Source organism: Cyprinodon tularosa, unplaced genomic scaffold (assembly GCF_016077235.1).
Source record: "Cyprinodon tularosa strain WSP-4 unplaced genomic scaffold, ASM1607723v1 ctg797, whole genome shotgun sequence".
NCBI classification, from domain to species: domain Eukaryota; kingdom Metazoa; phylum Chordata; class Actinopteri; order Cyprinodontiformes; family Cyprinodontidae; genus Cyprinodon; species Cyprinodon tularosa.
The window spans coordinates 283,038-307,917 of record NW_024039559.1 but is presented as its reverse complement, the minus strand read 5'-3'; the positions used below and the strand labels follow the sequence as shown (position 1 = coordinate 307,917).

The window sequence follows — 24,880 nt, the reverse complement described above, 5'->3', positions numbered from 1 at the left end:
TCTTAAAACAGAAAATAACATAATAAATCTTTTAAGTTTTTTTTTATTATTGTTTGTTTTGTTGATTCACTTTATATATCAGACATCTAATATATTTCGATGAAGCGGTCCAGCTTTGCCACCTTGCATAGACACTTTATGCCTCATTTGCTTTAACCCTTTAAAGCCCGATCCAAGAATAAAACAAAACAGAAAATTACTTTTTTTTGGTTTGAAGGCCTTTTAACAAAATATGTAAAAAGAAAAAACAGAAATACATTTTTGATATTAATAATTTATTACTACGTCATAAGTCAACATTATTTTTTGTGTAGTCTTCTACTGGCTGTTATCAGGTATATCTGATTGTGTACAATAGGATTTTGAGCAAAGTTTTTAAAATTAAATTATGCAAAAGGTGTCAGATGCAAAACATTTCAGAAACCGTATGTATCAAATATGATACATTTGGCATTATAGGGTTAAGACGGTTCACAGAAGCAAAAGGGAAAGTCTGCAACAACAGAGACCCTAACAAGGTAAAAAGGCAGAAAGAAAAACATTTGGTGACATAACAGTCACAATAACGATCATTTCTTGGCTGCTTGGACAGGAGCAGACCCCTACATGTATGTTCGGAGCTATTTAACATGTTTTACACTCATTGCTGCCTTACTTACACTGAGAATCTAAATATAGAAATAGCTGCAACAAAGAAAATGAGTGATAAATAATAAATGAAGCAAAGGAATAAAGCAAGCTACTGTACAGCACATATGGAATTACATTTGGGATTTAATGTGGATGAAGACTGCAGTGCTTGTCTTTTTCTGCTGAAGTAAGCTGCTTCCCTCATAACTGCCTCTTTGCTATAGATTCTGCTGTAGAGAATAACTGATTTGGGTGTTTTTTGGTAAGATGATAAGATAGCTGCTAACATGTTGGCAATCTAGGGGGCAATTACAAAACTCTTTGGGAAATAAATCCTTCAGATAAACTAGCAGCGGTTGCTATTTGCTGAAAAAGGCTATGTGTACAATGTTTTTGCTATAATTTTTTTTCTTAAATGGTTTTCAAAGTAACTCTGCTGTTTTTAACAGATTTTAGTTTTTCAAATTGTTTTCATTTTTTCTTACTTTATTTTTGAACTTTATTTTTTTTATACAAATTTTATTTCTATTTTATAGATTAAGTTTTAGAAATTGCATTCCTCTTGCATTGTACAGATCACCCCAAAAGTAAACAACTACAGTAGTGATCCTTAAATATGAAAAGAATGCAATCCGTAAAATTTGATCTAAAAAAAAAAAAATCTAATTTAAAGATGTAAAATCTATAAAAAATAAAAATAAAATAAATAATTGGATGAACAATTAAATTAGAAAAAAAATGAAATGTTAAAAATGTGGATAGCGTTTTTGTTAGGGTTCCAGTTTGTGTGGGTTGTTTTTCTGTGTTTTTCCTCTCCCCACCACCAGGTGGTGCCCTGTTCTCGTTGGGCCTCCCTGCACACCTGCGGCTCGTTGGGTCATTACCAGAGGAGTACTTAAGCTGCGGACTGTCACCACCTCGACCCTCGGCCCTCCTGATCCACTGGACAACTACTGTCAACCGTAACTAGTGGGTACTTTACGGCAGTTGCCGTAAAGATCGGCGTGACTAGTCAGGTAATGTGGCCAAGCTCCGATCACAGGAAAAAAGGAAAAAATCGGGCCGATCCGATCTTGAGATTGGGATCGGGGCATCCCTAGTTAAAACCTTATTTATTATTTTCCATTTACAAAATGTGTTGTTTTTTTCTATTTATAAAACAGGTTCTTTGCCTGCAACAATAATAAAAAAAATTCACCCCTTAGATCTCTCCCAGAATATTTATACTGCATTCACACCAAACACATTTTGAGCATCAAAAAGGCATCCAAAGCCTAAACTTAAGTGCTTGTTCACAGTAAAGTCAGACTTTGCATTAAGCCAAGGGTGTACAAATGGATCTAACTCTCGTCGATGGTATCTTTTTACAATCGCAGATGCAATAAAGACAGTTGCTTGGCTTAATTTGTTGCTATAAGTGGGGACAAAGTATTTTTAAGATATTTACTAAACAGATGCAGCGGCCGCTGCCAGAGAGTTCCAATTGGGCCTAAAAAAAAAGTTCTTATGTGAATTTGTTTGTGATATTCAGAAAATTAGATAAGCACCCCCCACCCCACCTTCAAAGATATTAAAATGTTTGGCTATATTTTAAAAGCAATCAATTGTCTCAAAGTTTCTTGCCTTAAAACTGAGAGCGAAAATAATCTAAAGCAATGAAGTCAACAAAACCTTTGTAGCCTCCATTGTTTTGATTTTAGTTTTGCGGTGAATGACACCAGGATGGGGCTGTAGTGGCGTCTGTAGCATCATCGCTGTGAATTAGGGTGGAAGTGATTGTTGGATAGATGAAAATGCAGAAATAATTAGCTTATTTCAGGTCATTGATTAAACATACCTTAGGGCATGTCCACACGCAGTAGTTGCAGTTGAAAGCAAAGAACTCTAACAACATTAATTTAAAAAAATATTAGTCCTGGGTGTTTGGCTCTTTATAGACCAGTAGTGCTTTACGCATATTAGGAAGTTGCTTTGGTGATAAAGTTCTACACATAGACAAACATTTGAAATAAATACATCTGGACATATATAATGTTGCATTAAAAAACACAAGTTGACCAGGAATGTTATGGGAATAGAGATAAATATTGCAACTTTTTCCAAAGGAACATCACCATGGTAGATGTTAAAAATAGAAATAACAACAATATTTACATGTCTGAGATAGCACTCTTTTTACCAGGAAATTAGTAATGGGACCAACTGTTCTTTGGAGTCATGTCATTCACAATCATTATAACATCCATCCATCTATCCATTTTCTGTCACGCTTATCCTAAGCGGGTCGTAAAGGCTGCTGGTCCCTATCTCCAGCTGTCTACAGGCGAGAGGCAGTCTCGGTCGCCAGTCTATCGCAGGGCTCATTATAACATTCAAATTATTAAAGGAATAGTACACCCAAAACATGATTAGCCTTCATTTTCTACACACCCCCATGCTGAACAACACTCTGGAGTACTTTTTTGATATCTCAAATGCATCTGGAGATCTGGGAGGCTTCTTGCTGTCTGCTGACATTCAAATAATAGAGGTCCATAGCGCCCGAGGCAGAAAGGTCCATAAAAGTCCACAAAAAACGTGTCAATATTCCTCCATACTGCTCGTCCAATGTATTCCAAGTGTCCTGAGTGGGAAGCGTCCATAATTTACTCGAAACAAAGTCATTTAGAATGTTTTTAGAGCATAAACAGTAGTGTATAGGATTTCCTAAAAGCGCGTTCACAAGTCTACGGAAACCGCGGCAGACCAAACCAGATGAAAGTGCGCATTCAGCTCGGCAAAGAACTCATGCTCTTCCTCAACACTGAAGTCCTCTTTCGTTGTTTCTTTCTTTGCACAGGTAAACAGCACATTTCTTCTTCTACACTTGCATTATCGGCAGAGCAGACGCTGAATGCGCACTTTCATCTGGTTTGGTCTGCCGCGGTTTCCGTAGACTCGTGAACGCGCTTTTAGGAAATCCTATACACTACTGTTTATGCTCTAAAAACATTCTAAATGACTTCGTTTCGAGTAAATTATAGATGCTACCCACTCAGGACACTTGGAATACATTGGACGAGCAGTATGGAGGAATATTGACACGTTTTTTGTGGACTTTTATGGACCTTTCTGCCTCGGGCGCCATAGACCTCCATTATTTGAATGTCAGCAGACAGCAAGAAGCCTCCCAGATCTCCAGATGCATTTGAGATATCAAAAAAGTACTCCAGAGTGTTGTTCAGCATGGGGGTGAGTAGAAAATGAAGGCTAATCATGTTTTGGGTGTACTATTCCTTTAATTCAAAAGAACGGTTGACTTAATCACTCGGTTCATGCAACTGCAGTTTTGGTTTTACAGTTAAATTGAGCTGCTTAGGTCACAAAAATGTGCAATGTACAAAGTTTTAACTGTATTTTCCGATCCTTTACATTTGCATTACGCAATAAGCATGGCTTTAGTAACACATAGACCTTTTAACTGATTAGCATCAGCATTTTCTTCCGTTTTATCCGGGGCCGGGACGGAGAGGCAGCAGTCTAAGCAGAGATGCCCAGACTTCCCGATCCACACACCTCCTCCAGCTACTCTGGGGGGACCCCGAAGCGACACAAGGCCAGCTCAGAGACATATTCCCTCCAGTGTGTCCCGGGCCTTCCACCTCAGCTGACTCCTTTCGACGTGGAGGAGCAGCGACTCTGAGCTCCTCCCAGGTAACTGAGCTTCTCACTCGATATCGAAGGGTGCGCCCAGCCACCCTGCAAAGGAAACTTATTTCATCCCGTTGTATTCGCCACCTGGTCCTTTCAGTCATTACCCAGAGGCGACCAGGAGGCATCTGGAACAGACGCCTGAGCCACCTCTGCTGGCTCCTTTCGACGTGGAGGAGCAATGACTCCGAGCTCCTCCCGGTTAACTGAGCTTCTCACTCGATATCGAAGGGTGCGCCCAGCCAGCCTGCAGAGGAAACTTATTTCATCCCGTTGTATTCGCCACCTGGTCCTTTCAGTCATTACCCAGAGGCAACCAGGAGGCATCTGGAACAGACGCCTGAGCCACCTCTGCTGGCTCCTTTCGACGTGGAGGAGCAATGACTCCGAGCTCCTTCCGGGTAACTGAGCTTCTCACTCGATCTCGAAGGGTGCGCCCAGCCAGCCTGCAGAGGGAACTTATTTCTGCCCGTTGCATTCGCTACCTGGTCCTTTCAGTCATTACCCAGATCTCATGATCATAGGTGAGGGTGGGAACGTAGATCCATTGGTATATCGAGAGCTTTGCCCCCCGATTCAGCTCCCTCTTCACCACGACAGTCCAATACAGTAACCGCATCACTGCCGATGCTGCACCGATCCGTCTATCGATCTCATGCTCCACGGTAAGTTGTCGGCAAACATAAAAGAAGTTGTTAAATCCTTTTTGGAAAAAAAATTCTGTTATATTCAGCTTCTTTGAAAGCCAGAATCAGGTTTGCAGTAGAAAATGTTTTTTATTTCAGATTCAACCCCTGTTTTACAGTCCTGCTAAATATTCAATCTCCTTGCACACATAAACAGTCTGTCTCTTAAAACTAACTACCACCTATTTGACAGCCCTAATCGTTTTCAAGACAAGAAGCAACAAAGGGAAGCGCAGAGGCCTAATTAAGCAGCCTTTCTCCAATTAAGGCACACACAGACAACCCCCTGTTGACCTATTAGCAGCCCAATAGACTGGACAATGCTTGTCTTCGCTTGCTGCTATGCGGGGGATGAAGCTCCGTTTGGATTAAGGAATGCTCTAAAAGATGCCAAGATCTGAAATAAAAGAAAGAACCGATCTATAGAGCTCAAACAATCGGACGTATTCGTGGAGTCGTTGGTAGGACTGACGCAGTCATGTGTCCACGCTCCCTCCTCCTCCAACAGTCCAGCCCAGTAAGCTGCACATTTACAAGCAGATTCATCACTTATCTCTTAAAGCTCTTATCCGGGGGTTGCTGTGCGTCTTCTCCTCCCCTTTATCTGCATTTGACCCTGGGCTTTTTTAGCGTGGCAAAGAGTGTGTGAAAGTCAGCTTGACCTCCCGGGTTAACCTCAAAACACAAATCACCACGCGCTTCACAAAGTGCTGAGACAGGGGAGGGGGGCGGCTTTTAAGAGATCTGCAGCTGGCCACGTCGCGATAACCTTTATTTTCATCAAACAATAAGCAGAAGGGGAGCGGGTTCTCTCATCATCTGTAAGCGGGAGAAGATGCGGCAGTGCGTGGGTGTCGAGAAACAAAGTTCAACACCTTTTTTCTGACTAGACTGTTGCTCATATTGGAGCATTCACATGCAACATTTCATTGCCTCCATCCACACCAGGAAAAGGTTTGTTTTTTTTTAGTTTGCTTTTTTTTCCCTGGCTGCAGGGTTTTGCAGTAATCGAGGGATGGTTGCGGTGATTTCTAAGGTCTTTGGGGTCACTCGTTCTGCATCTCTGATGAGAGATATCCTCTGCATTCTTCATCTGTGTGTGTTTTGTGCATGTATGCTGACCCAAACAGCCCACTCTCTTTTGCTCTTTGACTCTAATGGCCATATAAGGCAGCCAGCACCATGGTAACCACAGGGCTTGAATAGCAGTGTCAAATCCCTGGGAGCACACACACACACACACACACAAACACACAGAGCGCCCCCTCCCCCTCTACACACTCCTGCACCCTCCCTTTGCCTCTATTTGCTGGATCCCTCTCCAACACACACATAGGTTGGAGGGAAAAAAGGATGAGATGCAGAGAAATCTAAGCAGTGTTTCGCTTCTTGGGGCATTTCAAATTATAATCTGATTTGGGCACCAGAGAGAGAGGCAGAGGGGGGGAGAGGAGCACCCATTCCTTATCGTCACCCCCCCCCCCCTCCTGAGCCACAGGGAGGGAAAAAAGGCTTCATGCTGACACACACACACACACACACACACACACACACAGAGGAAAACAGTATACAAGGCCGCAAGTCATTAGTTCTTGGTGGGCAAGCACTGACAAAGGACTGAGGGAGAACCTGCATGGGTGGCTGACTGGAGATCATCCACAGGGATTAGAGCTGAGCAAAAAGCTCTCCTTTAATCTGATTTTTTTTTTTTTTTTCTGTGTGAGGAAGGATCCCGATCAGACCCGCACACAGCGGCCAGTGGATCGGCTGCACTTCCTCCCGTGTGCTGATCTGATTGTTTTGGATGCGAGGACAAGCCGCGGGCGGTCCGCGTCGCCTTCAACCGCCGCAGCAGCATCTGCAGCCGGCGAAGAAGAAGAGGACAGCAGCCAACGATTATACGAGCAGTGACATTTTTTTTTTCTTGTGTGTAATTTCTTCAGAATGCTGCTTGGGTCGCCGCAGAACAGGGGAGCCGTGCTCTCTGTCTCACTGGATTAAATAAAAACGGCTTTCTTTTAAGGCTTAAGACAAACTCTTTGTGTTGAGGTAAGGTTACAAATTTTGTGTTTGGTATTTTTTATTTATTTTTCTTGTTTGTGTGCGTGGTATGGGCTGCTGTAAGGGGGGCGGTCAAACTCTCCTCAGGCATGTGCTCAGGCGAGCCGCGCTGAGGTCCTTTTTCAGCCATTACTGCTCGGGTGACGAATGGACTCAGAACAGCAGCCGGACCGCCCTCAGCCTTTGAAGCAGCCTGTCTTTAAACACTCTTTCACTTAAACTCTGTTTCTCTTCTTAAAGGTTGTTGGTCTGCGGTGTTTCTTCCTTTTTACGGGACAACACGGACACACTGAACCGAGTGAGGGGAATTTTTGGCGTTGAAGTCCAAAGGAATGCTGAAGTAAAAGTTGCCCTTCTGACTCTATTTCCAGGTCATAGTGAAGTGGGCGGGGCCTATGTTTTTTTTTTTTTTTTTTTTACGCCTAAACGGCCCCATTTTTACTACTAAAACTGCTTTTTTTTGTCCCGAACACTTTCCACACTTCTAGTTGGGCTCGTGTTTGGCTTTATTTGGTCACTAAATGAAGATAAAAGGGAAGCTGAAGAGGTGTTAAACTCAAACGCACAGCACCGTCCGGACTCTGGGCTCTTTTATGACCGCATCCAGAACCCTCGGCTGCCTGGCCTCATTTTTCTTTTGCGCTGATTTGGTAACCAAGCGATGGCCATGGTGAGTGGGGGCTGGGGAGATCCCAACGGGGGCACCAACGGGCTCGGGGACAAGGGCTACCTGCGGGGGGATGAGGAAGACGGCTCCCCGCAAGCCGGGGGCAGCGACATGGAAGCCGGGGATGAGGACAAGGCCTGCGTGGTGGACTGCGTGGTGTGCGGGGACAAGTCCAGCGGGAAACACTACGGCGTGTTTACCTGCGAGGGCTGCAAGAGCTTCTTCAAGAGGAGCGTGAGGCGTAACCTCAGCTACACATGCAGGTGACGTGATGCATCATGGGAGTTGTATTGTTATTGACTCTGCTGTACTCAAAAGTCTGCTCTTTGGTATGTTCAGTTGAACTTTTTGGCAAAGTAAAGTAATATTTCTAATTTTAACGGAGCTTATTCATTAAACAAAACGCAATTCCTTATCCTGATTTAAAACAAAACTTAATAATTCAGATTTATGGAGTGGAATTTGTTCCATAATTGTATCAGTTCAGTTTATTTCTCTAGCGCCAATTCACAACACATGTCATCTCAAGGCTCTTTACAGTTCAACCAGATCATCCAGTCAAATTGATTCAAATTTTTCTGTCTAAGAAAAACCAGTTGATTGCATCGACTCATTGACTCCAATGCAATCCCTCACAATAAGCATGCCTGTAGTGACAGTGGGGAGGAATAACTCTCTTTTAACAGGAAGAAACCTCTAGCAGAACCAGGTTCAGAGTGAGCGGCCATCTGCTGAGGCCGACTGGGGTTCAAGGAGACAGAAGCAGATGTGTAAAAAGAAGCAGAGATACAAAAAAGCTACAGTAAAAGGCGTCCCTGCCCAGGAAACATGCAGCTAGGCTTATAATAAAACAAAAAAAAGGATACAATAATTACATGTTACACGGATCTCAATTTTAACAAAATATTAATGGGTATTACAAAATTTTAACATTGGATAGCAAATGTAAAGGATGGTATAGTATGAGATTAAGGTGAAATGAAGGCATGGCAGCTGAACTCTTTAATAAATCCCAGGTGGATGCACCTATCAGCTGAAGCCCTGTTAAAGTCATCCGGCCCATGTGTCAGATTATCTCTAATACGGTGGACCAAAATATGTCAAAATAATAAAATCAAATAAGTGGATTTAACATTTATTTATTTGTATAATATTGTAGATATACAATTAAATGATTAAAATGCACTATAGCATAATCCAATGTCCTGTTAAATAATCCAAAGCATATATCAAAAAATAAATTGCTAAATGTCATCAAAAATTTGCTTATTAAAAATAAGTTACATTCAGTCTTTATCAATTTAGAGTGAATTAACTATTAGATCTAAATCATTCATGATTAACTGGTTATTGGAGTATATATATTATATATTAATGAACTAATCATTAACAAGTATAGAGATTCTATCATGATATTGGCTATAAGCTGACCTACTGAGAGCAATAATAATGAAAAAGGCGTGAAAAAAACCCCCCAAAAACAACTTTGTTTTGTATTTAAAAAAAAAAATTAGATTAGATTCAACTTTATTGTCATTACACAGGTACAGGTACCAGGCAACGAAATGCAGTTTAGGTCTAACCAGAAGTGCAAAAGCAGCAGTGCAGGATAACTAATGGTTCCATAATTACAGGACATGGATCTTTCTACTGAATGAGTATAGAGATGAATACTATTATAAATAATGAATATAATATATATATCACTAGTGTTATGAACTAAATTTACAGCTGGATATGTACCGAATATATTATACAGGTGGATATTGCTATTAAAAAAAAGGTTTTTACAGTTATGTACAATAGCATAATAATAGAATTTTGTCAGTGAATATGATCTGTCCATCATGCTTTTAATTTACTTCGTTTTAGCTTTAAAGGACACATGTAATGAGCATTATCAACTGATGCGTCACAGCTGATTAAATAATAGGTAATATAGACAGACTTTCAATAAAAAAAAAGAAAAAAATTTAGCTTATGTCTTTTTTGATTCCTAGTGTGTAGGCCACCTTTAGACTATATTTCTAAGTAACTCCACCATGGAGCTACATTACGTTTAGGGCGGGGCGTTTTTATAATGAATTAATAATGAATATGACTTGCATGAAGTGCTGGTTTCAGGCTAATGGTGGCCAAGGCCTTTCTGCATGTTTCCAATAGAAGAAAACATCTCAACAAAAATGAACAGTTTTATTTGGTGTAAACCAATTAATTTTATTTCTGTTAGTCCATTTCAAAACACATCGTCTTAAAGGTTAGGGATTGAACTGCTGCAGAGAAGGAATGTCCTGATCCAATATTGATATCAGAAATTGGTCTAACAGCAAAAAACATTAATATTTGATGATATCAGCCTGCATAGTAGGGGTGTAAATCACATCCATCATGGCGATTTGATTCAGTATCGATTTCCTGACCCAACAATTCGATTGTTTTTGATACTCAAGAATACACCACGATGCAATACGATTAATCGGTTAATTTTTTTTTTACACCTTACAGGCTAAACAAAGTTTCAGGTTTGAAATAAATCAATGAAAGCTGTAATATCGTTATGCTTTTTTTTTTTTTTTTTTAGAAAACAGCAAATAACAGAAGTAGAAAAGTTGCATCAAAAAATACTGCAGAAAATCAGTGCAATGAGTGCAATGCAATACCTCGGCTCCAGACGTCCCGCCCCCTCCACAGACGCTCCGCTGCTCCTCTCAAATTGTAGCTGACCGCAGACAGCGCCGCAGACAGGAGGCCGGCTTGTTTTGTTTTTATGACCGAAATTGCGGAAAACAACTCGTGAAGTTTGACCCGCTAGAAGAGTGAGGTGCTCGAGTACGCTGGGACCCTTTTTCCACCTGGATCTCCGCTCTTTTTGGCCCTCATGTCCCTCCGTCGTCGGACTAAACTCGCCCCCACTTCCTCGCCGCCTCGGCCATATCTAGACCCACAGCGTGTAGCGCAGACCACGCTTCAATATTGACCATAATTTAAAAATGTCTGTGTCAAGCTCACTGCAACACACTGCTGTAAGAGTATAACCAGGAAGCGAGGTAGGAGGGAAAATAGGTTTAGCGCCACCGCAGCACGGGAGGGAGAATTACGCCCAGGAGCAAATGGATAAAAATAGACCGGAGGAAAAAAAAAACATGAATCGATTCTCTTGCGGACGTGTCGATGCATCGGATCGTCAGCTGTTGGATCGATGTATCGATACAAAACTAGGGATGCAGACCACATTTTTCATTAGTAAAAGAGATTGATATGGTGTTTTTAAATGGCAATATATCAGCATATGAAGATATAGTCATATTTTAATGTATCAATATTTTTTCCCTCGTCTTTAGAAGTTTTTAAGCCTGTAAAAAAGAAGTTTTTGAGGAAGAAGAAGAAGTAGTATTTTTAATTTTTTTTTAGACTTTAGAAACTCAGAAGCTGATCAAATATCGGGTTAAATATCGGTGGGGTGGCCGATGTCCGATATTCAGTTTTAAGGCCGATACCGATAGGGGGCCGATTATATCGTGCATCCCTATACAAAACGATTGATATTTACACCCCTACTGCATAGAACTATTATATTCCAGAAAATGATAGGTATGGTCTGCTTCTGTTTAAAGTCGTAGGGAAATCACATTAAAATGTCAAATCATTCTGGCTTAAATATGTATATAAATGTACTCTTTATCAGACCATATTGTCTGAAAAATGTGAAAATTTCTATTCTAAAAAAAAAATCCTGTCTTAAAACCTGTGGGGTTTTTTTCTCGTTATCTTATGCAGGCCAGTTACTTATGCATCTGCTTGTACACTGAAATTGGGCCAGTCAAATATCAACGGTCGCCTGTCAATCAAATTTTTTTTGGTCATAGCATCTTGATTCATGTGTCGCAGCTAATATACGCAACGGTTGAAATCAGAACCCTTTCCTTTCCCATTGAGTTGCGTCCCAGTGTTCACGGGGATGGACGTCTGTGTCTTCGGCAGGCGTAGAGCTAACAGAACTGGCAGCGTTGCGAGGCAAGGGCTCAAACATGTACGGCTGGAAGCCTTCTACACCAAACCAAGCTTCTGCCGCCCTGGCGTCCTCTTCCACAGCATCTTCGACCCCGCTTTCCTCCTCTAAATAAAAAATGGATGACGGAGGAGACTCATCCACGACCTCCGACCCCTTAACTCTACTCCTCTTGCATGTTTCCGCTGTCCATAGCGTTCCTTGACAGCGTCGTTTCTAAGTCACCAATTTAGTGCTACTTGGTCCCAATGGAATTTCCCATTGGGAACCTGCTAGACTAAGATGCTAACCGGTCAGCAAGATGCTTCCGACAAACCGACCACAACCAAACTTGCTTGCAAACCTTGCGCCTCAACAATCCCGGCCTCTTGATAATCGACCAATCAGATTCACTTTATTCACTCGTGTAAAGTCGAGCACCACTTGGTAGAATTCAGGAGAAACGGTTGGAACAGCCGCTTCCCTACGGCTTTAAAGTTCCGGTTCATAATAAATGGGTCAGTTGATCCCCCTCTCCATTTGAGGGAAAACCACAGGATAAAGCATTTTCTGACACGCATCTATTCTATTAGTTATAATTTAAAGCTGCAATATTGGTGTCCTGTGGAGAATAAACCAGTATTTAGTGAAACGTCTCCCCACAGAGGTGGAAAGAAGCTAAAAACAACTAATAGTTTATTTTAAATGAACACTTCGTACTGTCAAAGATGAAAAAAATTAACATCAGAATCAGTTCCATTGGTTAAACTGGGCCGATACAACGGTTTTATTTCCATCTACTTCCTGCTTGTTTTTTTCGCAGAATTGTTTGTGCTTCTTGTGTAATGGTGGGCAGGTTTGCTGGTGTCTTTAACTAAAGCAGTAGTTCAGAACTGTGGTCTGTTTTAGGGATGCACCATATAATCGGCCCCCTATCGGTATCGGCCTTAAAACTGAATATCGGACATCGGCCACCCCACCGATATTTAACCCGATATTTGATCAGCTTCTGAGTTTCTAAAGTAAAAAAAAAAAATACTTCTTCTTCTTCCTCAAAAACTTCTTTTTTACAGACTTAAAAACTTCTAAAGACGAGGGAAAAAATATTGATACATTAAAATATCACAATATCTTCATATGCTGATATATTGCCATTTAAAAACACCATATCAATCTCTTTTACTAATGAAATATTGCTATATGTCATCGTTATGCTACGAAATCCCCCGAAAATTCACAAAATTTTGCCATATTTTTATATGTTGATATATTGACGGGGTATCGATCTATTTTACTAACAAAATCTCACGAGAATTTGCAAAATATCACGAGAGTTTGTAACAGAACGATGAAATTTCACGAGATTTTGAAAGTAAAATAGATCGATACCGCGTTTTTAAAAATCAATTTGATATCAGCATATGAAAATATATTTGAGTATATTATTTTTCAAAGTGTCAGAAATGGATAACAAAACTGCTATTTTCAATGACTACTTATTTTTGTCCAGCTTTAACATCGGTATCGATATCGGTTATCGGCTACATGAGTTTTAAAATATCGGCATATCGGATATCGGCCAAAATCCCAATATCGTGCATCCCTAGTCTGTTTCTTATTCTGCATCCATATAGTAGAAAAAATGTATAATGCATCCCTGATTATTTCAAATAAAAGTGATTTTACTATCCGTATCTGTATTGTGCTACACACTGCTGCTCTACAACATGCAGCTTTAGCTTAATGTTTCCATCCCTCACATTTTATCTAACAGAAATATTTGTCTTTAATGGAAGCCAGAAAAAAGGCCTGCTGACGGGAAAAGCTTTGGTGTCCAAATGATCCTTTGTACATCCCTCCCATCCGAGGATCCACATGTAATGGTCTTTATTCTGGTGTTTCTAACAGGTCCAACAGGGAGTGTCAGATCGACCAGCACCACAGGAACCAGTGCCAGTACTGCCGCCTGAAGAAATGTTTCCGCGTCGGCATGAGAAAAGAAGGTAACTCCTCCAGGAACCGCTGGGTAAATCCCACCAGTTCTGATCTCTGAAAGAAGTCTAGTTTTCGTATCAGAAAAGCTGTTTTCTCTATTCTGGAGATTGAATGTTATGTTGATAAGCTTTATTCTACAAGGACAAAAAAAACAATATGAACTTCTGCACAAACTTCTAAAATGTCTGGTTGCAGCTGTCTAAATACAACAATCACATTTCTTAATTTAAATTACAAATTTTAAACTGTGCTCATATTATAACTTTATTCTAATTTATTATCAGTTTTAGTCACTTTTTACCTTTTAAAAGAACAAAAGTCTCTGCTTTTGGAGTTCCCAGATATTTCATTTACCGTATTATCCAGACTATAAGCCCTACTTTTTTTCCCACGCTTTGAACCATACGGCTTATAAGAAGCTGCAGCTTTTCTGTGGATTTTTACCAAACTACCAGAGGGGAAAGTCAGTTTGGGAAATAAAAGAATAAGGGGCTAATTTTCAATTGGCACAACAACATGCTAGCAGCGGCACAACGAAAAACAATTGTCACGAATTCAGACATTTTGACATTTATTTGCTGCATTAAAGCTGCCGAACCAATGAAGGGACTGTGCTAAATTCCTGAAATAAAGAGCTGATGAAGCCCCATCTTTCAGTAGAAGCTCTTACTGCTGTGAGCTAACAAGCTAACGGGAGCTAGCCTCCTTCTTCGTCCCTCCTTCAGGAGCTATATCCAGGAGCTCCCCCTACAGGTTTGGTGGGAGACAGTTCAGTAGATACCAGTGGCTTGTACATTTCCATTATTTATTTATTTGTGGGCGTGGCTTATAGTTGGATGCTATCTATACTCCGCAAAATACGGTAGCGTGTGACCCTATAAATAACAAAACAATGTTAAAAACTTCGGAGTAAATTTTCAAATGAAACAAATCTATTAAAAAAAACAGACTTTAAGGGTAACTAATGTTTTCATACATTTGATTTTTTCAAATAATTTTCTTTTTTTTGTTTTTTTAATTAGAGGCCTTAAGGAATCGGGAAGTCAGGAGAAAAGCAAACTTGTTTGAAATTCAGTCGGCCGTCATAAGGTTGTCGCGGGCAAATCGCTCTTCCTCTCAGACGAAAAACAGAAGCACGGGCTGTAGCTGCGTGCAACGATTGAACTAATCGTACAGTGTATGCCCGGCTTTAAGGAGTTCTCTAATGGTACTGCCACATGAGGCCGAGATGTAGAACTGCACCACTCTTTTGCTCTTTCTCATATTTTAATCTCCTACTTGATATTTTTTTAGTTGTTTTTGTCTTTATCACCTTAGCTGTAGTTGCCACTGGTGTTCGATTAGAGCAGGATGCCGTTCTCTTCTGAGTATAGAGAAAAAAACATCTTGAATATAAAACTTTGTTTGGTGAGGCCTATTTAATGTGAAGGCGCAGGTGCAGGAGCTTCCGACCCAAAGAAAATTAAGAAAAATAGGCCACAGGCTTATTGATGCATCAACGCTGAACAACTGAGGTATCACTCTGCTCATCAAACGATGTTTTAGTTCTAAAGGATCAAATAAAAAGGCTATTTTATAATATTGAAAAATATAAAATTAGAAGTATTTAAAAAAATGTGAGAAAACATCAAATTTGCTCTTAAACTTTTTTTTCATCAAGGATTTTTTTTATGCTTTACAACTTTTTGTTCCGAGATCCATTTAATTCAATTCAGTTTATTTCTGTAGCGCCAATTCACTACAGATGACATCTCAAGAAATTCAACCAGATCATTATCTAAGGAAAACCAGCTGATTGCATCGACTCTTTGACTCTTCAGCAATCCCTCACACTAAGCATGCTTGTAGCGACAGTGCAGAGGAAAAACTCCCTTTGAACAGGAAGAAACCTCCAGCAGAACCAGGCTCAGTGTGAGCGGCCATCTGCTGAGGCCCACTGGGGTTCAAGGAGACAGAAGCAGACATAGAAAAAGAAGCATAGATACTAAAGGCAACTGTCAACCAGCTCCACAGGCGGCCCCGTCCAGGAAACACACAGTCAGGCAGACGAGCTCCGAGCCAGATCCCATGTCAGAGGATGAAGAGAGCACATCCAGTTAGTCACAGTCAGAGAAACAGGACTACACTGGAAAACAGGCCAAGCTCCAACATCTAGAAACAAAGGTGTTGATGGCAGCAGCACAGCTGATATTTCTCTCCAGGATGGAGTCACAGCCAAACAGGAACAGACCAGATGAAGCTACTATGAGAAAAAGCAGAGAGAGCAGAACGTTAGAGATTGAATTTACAAAACATGTTTTTGCCTGAAAACAATTATAGAACAAAATTCTGTAAATATGGTCTCCCTGATGATTCACCAAACAATTGGCTGAAACGAGGAGTCCCCCGGCGCCTGCTTTCAGGTGGAAGCAGCCATCTATTTATCCACACACTGGTTTTCCACTTTAGCCTTTTGTTTTTCTTTAGGAAATGATTAGTTTTTTATCACTTAAAATGCAAGTTTTAGAGCAGCTTTAAGATCAATATGTCCGCTCACTCCCATCGTACTGCGCCTCTCGCTCTGTTTTTAGTCACTTCCTTCTGTCTTAATCACAGACCATAAAGCGTCCTAACGAGACGCATTACAGCTCCCTGTGGAAAAATTCTCCTTGCTGCACCCCCTCCATCGAGAGGTCAGGGGTTGGCTTCTCTGCAGCGTTCCTGTTTAGGATTCTAGATGAGCTCGTGCTTGCATAAGCTCACCACATGAACAAACAGGGCTGGAATCCACCGCCGCCGCTCGCTGCATGGCAGAGTAAATGCAGTTTTTCTGAAACAAACAGCTTTCAGGCTCAGAGGGAAAATCTAAATACTTGCATTTTTGCTTTTGTTTTTTAACAATGTTGATGTAACTTGTAAATAAGACTAAATATGCATCGACACACATTGATTGACTTAATCGGACCAATCTCAGGGTTCCTGCAGGTCCTTAAAAAGTCTTGAATTTAACTCGCCTTATGCTGTAGGAACCCTGAATCTCTTAAGAGGCAAGTAGGTTTATTCATAATGCATATTTTAGTGGCAAGATGATTCAGAGTGACGTATGAGGAAAAACGTATATTGGTTAAAGACAACAGATAATTAATAATGAATGTTTAAAATAAGATGATTATATTAAAAGAAAGATATAATAGGTAACAGCGGTTGACGTAATGGATTTTTACCACTTGCCCACTTTCACATTTCATTTGCCCAGAAACAATTTTTACTTGCCCAGTATAATGCTTGATAAATATAGTTCCTAATATTAATTTTTGTATATATATATCAATGAAACATGTTTGTTTTTTAAATGTTTTTTGTAATTCAGTATTTTTTAAGTTTCCAGGTTCCTGGTGTGTATCTGCATGCGTCAGATAATGAACTCAAGCCTACATTACCGTGTTAACATGCTTTTCAATCCTTCCTGCACATTCTTTTCAAACTAAACTACTAAACTACTTTCAAAACTAAACTACTTTGCTTTAAACTGTTGTGTGCTTGGAAAAATATAAATTGTAATGTTAAAAATCTAAAAAAAAACAGGTTAAGATAAATCACAAGACAGAAGTCAATGTCACAAATGAATAACTTTTATTTTAGAGTCACGGTATGTTTATAGAAGATAACACTATTAATATAATGTGACTTTTCTAGAGAATCATTATAGATGGTTATTTTATTCAGGGTTTCCACAGTCTGACATCATTTCAGAATTCCCTGACTTTTAACTGACTCAGGATTAGTTTTCCCTGACAAAATAAATGCAGCAACAAGACAATAATAATAACATAACAGGTCACCAATCTAACATGTTTTGCTCTATAACATTTAAATGCACCTCTCCAATATCTGAGAGAAAAAAACTTAATGAACATTTTTAATGTATGACCTGCATCACTGTACAGAAGACTGCCATATAATAGCCATATTTACTCTGCGCATGGCATACAATTATGTTAATTTCCCTAATCCCTGATCGATAATTTTTAACCTAGGGTTATCTGGGTGGTGGGTGAAATAGCCTTGTTGTTGTTTTTTAGCCTACCAAGTTGAAAAAATGTGTCTGATTCGCAGCAATTCCCAGACAAAAATCACACCATCTGTCAGAAAATCGTGCAGCTTTTTCAAATCACGCGCGAATGTGTGAAAAAACAACAAAAATGGCGCCGGCAACGCTTCTGGGTCGTTTTCATCAAATGTCGGTGGTTTTAAAGTAATTTTGAGTGATAAATAATTTTGTTTTGCGATCATTGTACTCGACCGGCGGCCAAATGCAATGAAATTTGTACTCTCCTGACAATAAAAACTACTTGCCCGGGGAGATTGGTTGATGGTTAACATTGAGCCCTGGGTAAGAAAGTTTCACTGAAAACTTGCAGTGGTTTCATAGGTCAGTCAAAGTTGTTTTGGATTTAAAGCATTTTAAGGTTTCAGCACTTTTCCAGTTTTCTAGGATTTTATTCCAGATTAGTATAAGAACGCATAAGAACAAAAAGCTGCTTCTTAATGTTTGGTTCTGCAGAGTAGATTAGAAACAGTAGACCTGAGTGGTCTGCCTGTTGATCCACTGACAATAAGTATGTATTTTTTTCGTTAAGATGTTCAGTGATTTCCAGACTAACAAAAGGATTTTAAAGTCTATTCTCTGAGATACAGGAAGCCAGAGGACCGACTTCAGAACTGGGCTGATGTTCTCGCTGTTCTTAGTTCTAGTGAGGATGCGGGCAGCTGGATCAGCTGTAGCTGTCGGACCTGCTTTTTAGGCCGACCTGTGAAGACGCCGCTGCAGTGATCGATTCTACTACAGATCGTTTTTCAATGTCCTGCTGAGACATCAATCCGTTTAATCCTTGAGATGTTCTGTAGGTGATAAGTCGACTTTGTTCCCATCTTTAAGAGCCTCTGAATGTTTAGTCTGGATTAGCTGGAGCTGTGTGCTAACTTTTAAACGCTCATTTGTTCCAAAAACTGTTACTTTTGTTTTAATATAAGATTTATTTCCTCTCTGCTTTTACCCAGAGCTGGAATGGGTTCCCAGTGATCGGTCTGAGCACGCTAACCGATATAACTGTTTAGTGTAAATAGCACGCACAACTGAACCGGACCGCGCCAGACGCAGCCGAACCGCCCTAACATGGTGCTGGTTCATCAGTAGGGCTCAGCGCCGTTCAGTTGTGGCGCAGTTCTCTGCGCCTAAGCAGACTGAGTCATCTCCTTACAGTCAGCTTCCTGTATTAGGCGGTAATGTACATCAGTAAATTGCTCGACAACGGCCACAAAACGGAAGAAGAATAAGGACTGTATATGGATGAATAAAAATACTAGCTTCCCTACGGTGTAACACAATTTCAAGGTTTGATTCTGCTCAGCAGTGTGATGAATGGTTTCTTCCTGAATCGTTACCTTTGTCTCTAAGCCCTAATTAGACTATCGTTTGTCGTATCTATTTCCCAAAAGCCGACTCTGTCAAGTAAATTCACCAAAGGCTGCCTTCTTCGCCCGACTCTCCGCAAACAATAAAATATCACAATGATAACAAAATATAACTTCCTGAATGTTACAGACGCCGCCATGTTGGTTTGCTTGTTTACATCTAGAGCGGAGGTCTTCCACAGGGGGTCTGTGACCCCTAGGGGATCCATGGAGGTACTGCATGGGGGTCGCAAAAGTTTTAATTGATTAGCCTTTTTATATATATATATATATATATATATATATATATATATATATATATATACTGCTCCCTGTATTTTTTTCCTCTAATAGAAATATCTTTAAATCCACATTAACATGAATTGAACAGACTGTAGTAAACAGATAAATGGAGGCAGAAGATGTCTTTCAGTCATCAATGCTCACATTCAGAGACACACAGGAGCTCTTTCAAGCTGGGCACCGTTTCATTCACAACACCTGTCCCATCAACCAGGAATCAGAAATACTTTAATAATCCCAGGGAGGGATTACTTTAGTTACATTACTCCATCTGTAATAGAGGGACTATAGGACCAGTTTGATCAAACACTATTTCATACAATATATATAATTAGGTCCCCGCTCCATCTAACCATCAGTTTGGGGTCCTTGGCCTGGAAAACGTTGCAGGCCGCTGCTCTACAGAGCAGTAGTACCGTAGATCTCCACTAGGAGGCGAGGAACCATGGTAGCATGGTGTATAAATGGTCGTAAGGAGCAGTTAATTCTCTCTAATTCTTTTAGACTGAAACGTTTCTTAACATTTTGTTTCTTCTCTTAACTTCCCCATATCCTGCTTCCTGTTTCACCCCCCCTTTTCCCCTCCCCGTCACCCCCCTCTGTCCCCCAACCTAACTACAGCAGTTCAACGCGGGCGAATCCCACCTCAGCCGAGCCTCAGTCCTTCCATCACGCCCATAGGTGGCGCCAGCGGCATCGGAAGCGGCGAGTTCTACAATAACAACAACGGCGGTGGGGGCAGCGGGGGTCAGCCGGTGTCGGAGCTCATATCCCAGCTGCTGCGAGCCGAGCCGTACCCCAACAGCCGATACGGACACCAGTACAACCAGCAGGCCGGGCCGGACGGCGCCATGGGGATAGACAACATCTGCGAGCTGGCGGCGCGGTTGCTCTTCAGCACCGTGGAGTGGGCCAGGAACATCCCTTATTTCCCCGAGCTGCCGGTTTCAGACCAGGTCGGATCAATCGGTCAATCTCAACTCATTTAAACCAGAACAAGGGATAAGAGCTGACCTTTCCCTCCGCTTCACAGGTGGCGCTGCTGAGGCTGAGCTGGAGCGAGCTTTTCATCCTCAACGCGGCTCAATCCTCCCTGCCGCTCCACATGGCGCCCCTGATGGCCGCCGCAGGCTTCCACTCCTCGCCCATGTCGGCGGAGCGCGTGGTGTCCTTCATGGACCAGGTGAGGATGTTCCAGGACCAGGTGGAAAAGCTGATGAGGCTGCAGGTGGACTCCGCCGAGTACAGCTGCCTCAAGGCCATTGCGCTGTTCTCACCAGGTGACTGTCGCTCGATCACTGTGAAGTAGATCTGAAAGACGCCTTTTCCTCATCTTAGATTTTCTTTCAGCAAGACACAGACTTTCATATAAGACCTACGGAAGAGGATTAGGGCCACTGAAAAAAAATTAACGGATTTTTACATTTTATTTCAGTTTAACATGGGAAAAAAGTCAAAATTCTGTCTTTTTTTCTCAGAATTCTGAGATTAAAGTCAGAATTCTGAGATCACAGACATTAAAGTCAGAATTCTGAGAAAAGAAGTCAGAATTCTGACTTTTTTCTCAGAATTCTGACAATAAAAAAGTCAGACTGAAACTGAAATAAAATTAAAGTCAAATTTCTCAGAATTCTGACTTTTTTCCCCATACTAAACAAAAAATTTTAAAATCAGTTAACTTTTTTTTAATTCCCCACTGGCCCTAATCCTCTTCCATAAAGACCTCCAGGCCTATAATACGCTATGATTAGTCACATGTTTTTGACTAGTGTCAAATTTCCATTTCCACATTTGTCTAAATGAAAAAAACAACGATTTGAGCTTCAAAACTAATTCAGTTAAATTCATTTATTTCTATTTTGCCATTTCACAACACATGTCATCTCAAGGCATTTTCCAGTTTAACCAGATGATCCAGTATGATTGATTCAAAGTTTTCTATCTAAGGAAAACCAGCTGATTGCATCGACCCATTGCCTCCAATACAATCCCTCACACTAAGCATGCTTGTAGCGACAGTGGAGAGGAAAAACTCCCTTTAAACAGGAAGAAACCTCCAGCAGAACCAGGCTCAGTGTGAGCGGCCATCTGCTGAGGCCCACTGGGGTTCAAGGAGACAGAAGCAGACATAGAAAAAGAAGCATAGATACAAAAAGAAGCTGTAAAAGGATGAAGAGAGCACATCCAGTTAGTCACAGTCAGAGAAACAGGACTACACTGGAAAACAGGCCGATCTCCATCATCTAGAAACAAAGGTGTTGATGGCAGCAGCACAGCTGATATTTCTCTCCAGGATGGAGTCACAGCCAAACAGGAACAGACCAGATGAAGCTACTATGAGAAAAAGCAGAGAGAGCAGAACGCTAGAGATTGAACTAACAGATTCTGCAGAGTGGGAGAATAGAGATAGAATGAAGCAGAATGATGAAAAAGGGGTCCCTATGTCCTCCAGCAGTCTAAGCCTATAGCAGCAGAACTATAGAGATAGATCAGGATAACCTGAGCCACTCTAACTAGAAGCTTTATCAAAAAGGAAAGTTTTAAGCCTAGCCTTAAAAGTAGACAGGGTGTCTGCCTCACGGACTAAAACTGGTAGTTGGTTCCACAGGAGAGGAGCCTGAGAACTAAAAGATCTGCCTCCCATTCTACTTTTAGAAATTCTAGGAACCACTAGTAAACCTGCAGATTGGGACTAACAAGATTCTCCTTTTTGTGGTTGGTTGCCAGCTCTGTTTCTTCATCGCAGCCACCATTATCACCTTCTTTAGGGACGCAATAAAATGCGGCTTCCTTTTTTCCTTGTTGGTAATTTGGAGGAAAAACTGCAACAGCTGGTGGGCGTGTTCTGTTTGTTTTAAGTTTGTTTGATAGTCTAAAGAGGAGGAGTCGTGGGCTTCACAGCCTTTGTATCCTTAGTAATAGGGCCTCAATTTCTTTCATTTTAGAAAGTTAGTGATAGTGATAATTTAAAATCGATCTTATGAGTCGGTCTTATGTACAGCAGCAGCCATTCCAAATGGATGGGTATCTTGAAATGATCTAGACAGATATGGGGCAACAAAAGAAGCCAAACGACCGCCATTCCACATCGCCGGACCGCTTCGTTTTTTCCCAATTTGCATGTTTTCAAAATAAGGTTTTGTTGGGTTACTGTATAAAACCTCAAACTCAACGCTATTCCTGACACTTTGATTTAGAAAAGCTTCCTGGATGGGAAGCAAAACGTCTTTAAAGTTGGAAACTAAGTCCAGTGGATTGTTTTTAATTTTCTGAAGTTGCTTTGCAAGTAGAAAGAAGAGAACAGCCTGAATTTCTATAAGAAAAACACTGAGAGTAAAAAAAACAATTTTTTTTTAGGTACGATATAACCTTAGAGGCATTAATGTTGATATTGGCAATTACATTTCATAGTTCATAAACCTAAATATAACTATTAACTGGTCTTATTAACTTTTTAACTTTGCTTTTCAATTAGCTTTTTACGTTTTTTTTTTCCAAATTAATTTCCAGTAGGTAATATATCATTCATGTGCTCATTTTATTGGTCAAATACCAAAATAAGATGTACAGACATGTAGCAGTATTGTTGCTGAATGTCTGGATATAGATCTTATGCTTCATTTTTAAGGGGCAAGTGATCAAAAACGGTAAGTTGCCCTTTAAAGGGTCAAGCTTATTAAAAAGCCGAATGAAATTTTAAGCAACTTTTTGATTTCATTTTGGACCACATCAGTTCTACAGTTCATGTTGCTCACAGCAACATATAAAAAGCAATAATTGATTGCTGTGATCTGCTGCAGCGCCATCTGTTGTTCAGACTGCAGTACTGCTCTGGTCATTGAGCAGATTTTAAGTTTTCCTGACCTGGAAACCATAAAAGATGTAATAGTTGAAAGATTTGGCTGTTTTCTTGTTTCTCTCAGCTCATCACGACTCTTTATGTAACCTTCCCACGCTGTTTAATAACCGCCTCCTCCTCTTCCTCCTGCAGATGCCTGCGGCCTGACGGACCCGGTCCACGTGGAGTCCCTGCAGGAGAAGGCCCAGGTGGCTCTGACGGAGTACGAGCGGATGCAGTACCCGAGTCAGCCGCAGCGCTTCGGCCGCCTGCTGCTGCGTCTGCCCGCCCTGCGCGCCGTCCCCGCCAACCTCATCTCCCAGCTCTTTTTCATGCGCCTGGTCGGAAAGACCCCCATAGAGACGCTGATCCGAGACATGCAGCTCTCCGGAAGCTCCATCAGCTGGCCGTACGTCCCGGGACAGTAGCTCCATGACGGGGGGGGGGGGGGGGGGGGTCTCCGTCTGGGATTAGTGACGACAAAGACCCACAGGAAACCTCCTGATCTCATCGTTGCCCATCTGCGTGGTTGTCAAGTCGCAGCGCCAGCTGGCCGTCATTCCATAACCCCCCCCCCCCGCCATGAAACAGGCTGGCGCCGCCTCATCGCCAATCCGCTGTCTCTGGTGCCAGAAAGCAGTTTGGACGCCCCGGCCTGCTGGTTATGCTGACTAAACTCCGCCTCAGGTGGAGGGGCGGCGGCGCCCTGCTGCGGCGGAGCCGCTGTCGCTCCACGCCGTCCCACTGGAACCAGAGGAAATGAGACCAACGTTTGTCATCTTCAGATTGTTAAACTAAATGAAGAAAAGAAAGGAGCTGCATCAGAGGAGTGACTCTAGTGGAAACAGACTAATACCTCATCAGACATCAGAATGCTTTAGTGCGATATTTCCTTACCATGAACCTCCTGTAAGATTTGTTCACCAGAAACCGCCTTCTTTTTCACAAACTGCTTTGTTTAAACGGACGATAAAGTCGAGCTCCACAGGCTAACGAGCTCATCCTCTTCTATCTGTACTTTTTTTTTTATTTCAATTTTTTTCTAATGGTGAGTTTTGAATCTCTGTATGGTTAACTCTGCTTTTGTTGGATAAACCTTTTTTTGTTTTTCTTTCTTTTAAAAAGATGTAAACATTGAATTTGGATTTTTATACTTTTTTTTTTTTTTTTTTAAACCTAAAAAAAAAAGATTAAAATAGAGCCGGTTTAAGATTTGACCGGTAAAATTCAAGATCATGTTCCTTCTTAAGGTGCCTTGCAAAAGTGTTCACACCCTTAAGCCTGTTTCTCACTAACGCCCTGGGATTGGTTTTACCCAGTGGTGACTAAGGCCCCGTCCACACGAAGTCAAACCCTGGCCTAAACGCACAAATTTTTCACCAAACCAGCCTCTCATCCATTCGAAGCCGGCGTTTCGGGGGTCTGTAAACAATCTTTTTTTTTATTAAGCCTTCAGAGTGGGAAGATTTTGAAACGCAGTTTTCGCGTCTCCATCTTTAAGCTCTAACCGCATTTTTTTTCTTACACGCATGCGTCATAGCGTCGCCTCTAAACACGCATGCGCGACACAGTATCACAACAACAATGGC

General features: G+C 41.2%; 1 protein-coding gene across 2 annotated transcripts; it reads left to right on the top strand.

Annotated features, from left to right (window-relative positions):
- Window positions 1-7,566: 7,566 nt before the first annotated feature.
- On the top strand, window positions 7,567-24,638 carry nr2f6a (nuclear receptor subfamily 2, group F, member 6a). Of its 2 annotated transcripts, none has more exons than XM_038271263.1 (5): window positions 7,567-7,997; window positions 13,631-13,725; window positions 20,078-20,409; window positions 20,487-20,733; window positions 23,445-24,638. In XM_038271263.1, exons 1-5 carry the CDS (start codon window positions 7,729-7,731, stop codon window positions 23,717-23,719), a joined length of 1,218 nt encoding a protein of 405 aa, XP_038127191.1. In that variant the 5' UTR covers window positions 7,567-7,728; the 3' UTR covers window positions 23,720-24,638. The 2 variants fall into 2 exon arrangements, with proteins under 2 accessions (XP_038127191.1, XP_038127190.1); XM_038271262.1 differs by having other exon boundaries at window positions 20,075-20,409.
- The last annotated feature ends 242 nt before the right edge of the window (window positions 24,639-24,880 follow it).

Coding starts and splice junctions, on each gene's coding strand:
- nr2f6a (XM_038271262.1), top strand. CDS start 7,729: ATGGCCATGGTGAGTGGGGGCTGGGGAGATCCCAACGGGGGCACCAAC. Junction 7,998..13,630: donor AACCTCAGCTACACATGCAG/GTGACGTGATGC, acceptor TGTTTCTAACAG/GTCCAACAGGGAGTGTCAGA. Junction 20,410..20,486: donor AGCTGCCGGTTTCAGACCAG/GTCGGATCAATC, acceptor TCCGCTTCACAG/GTGGCGCTGCTGAGGCTGAG.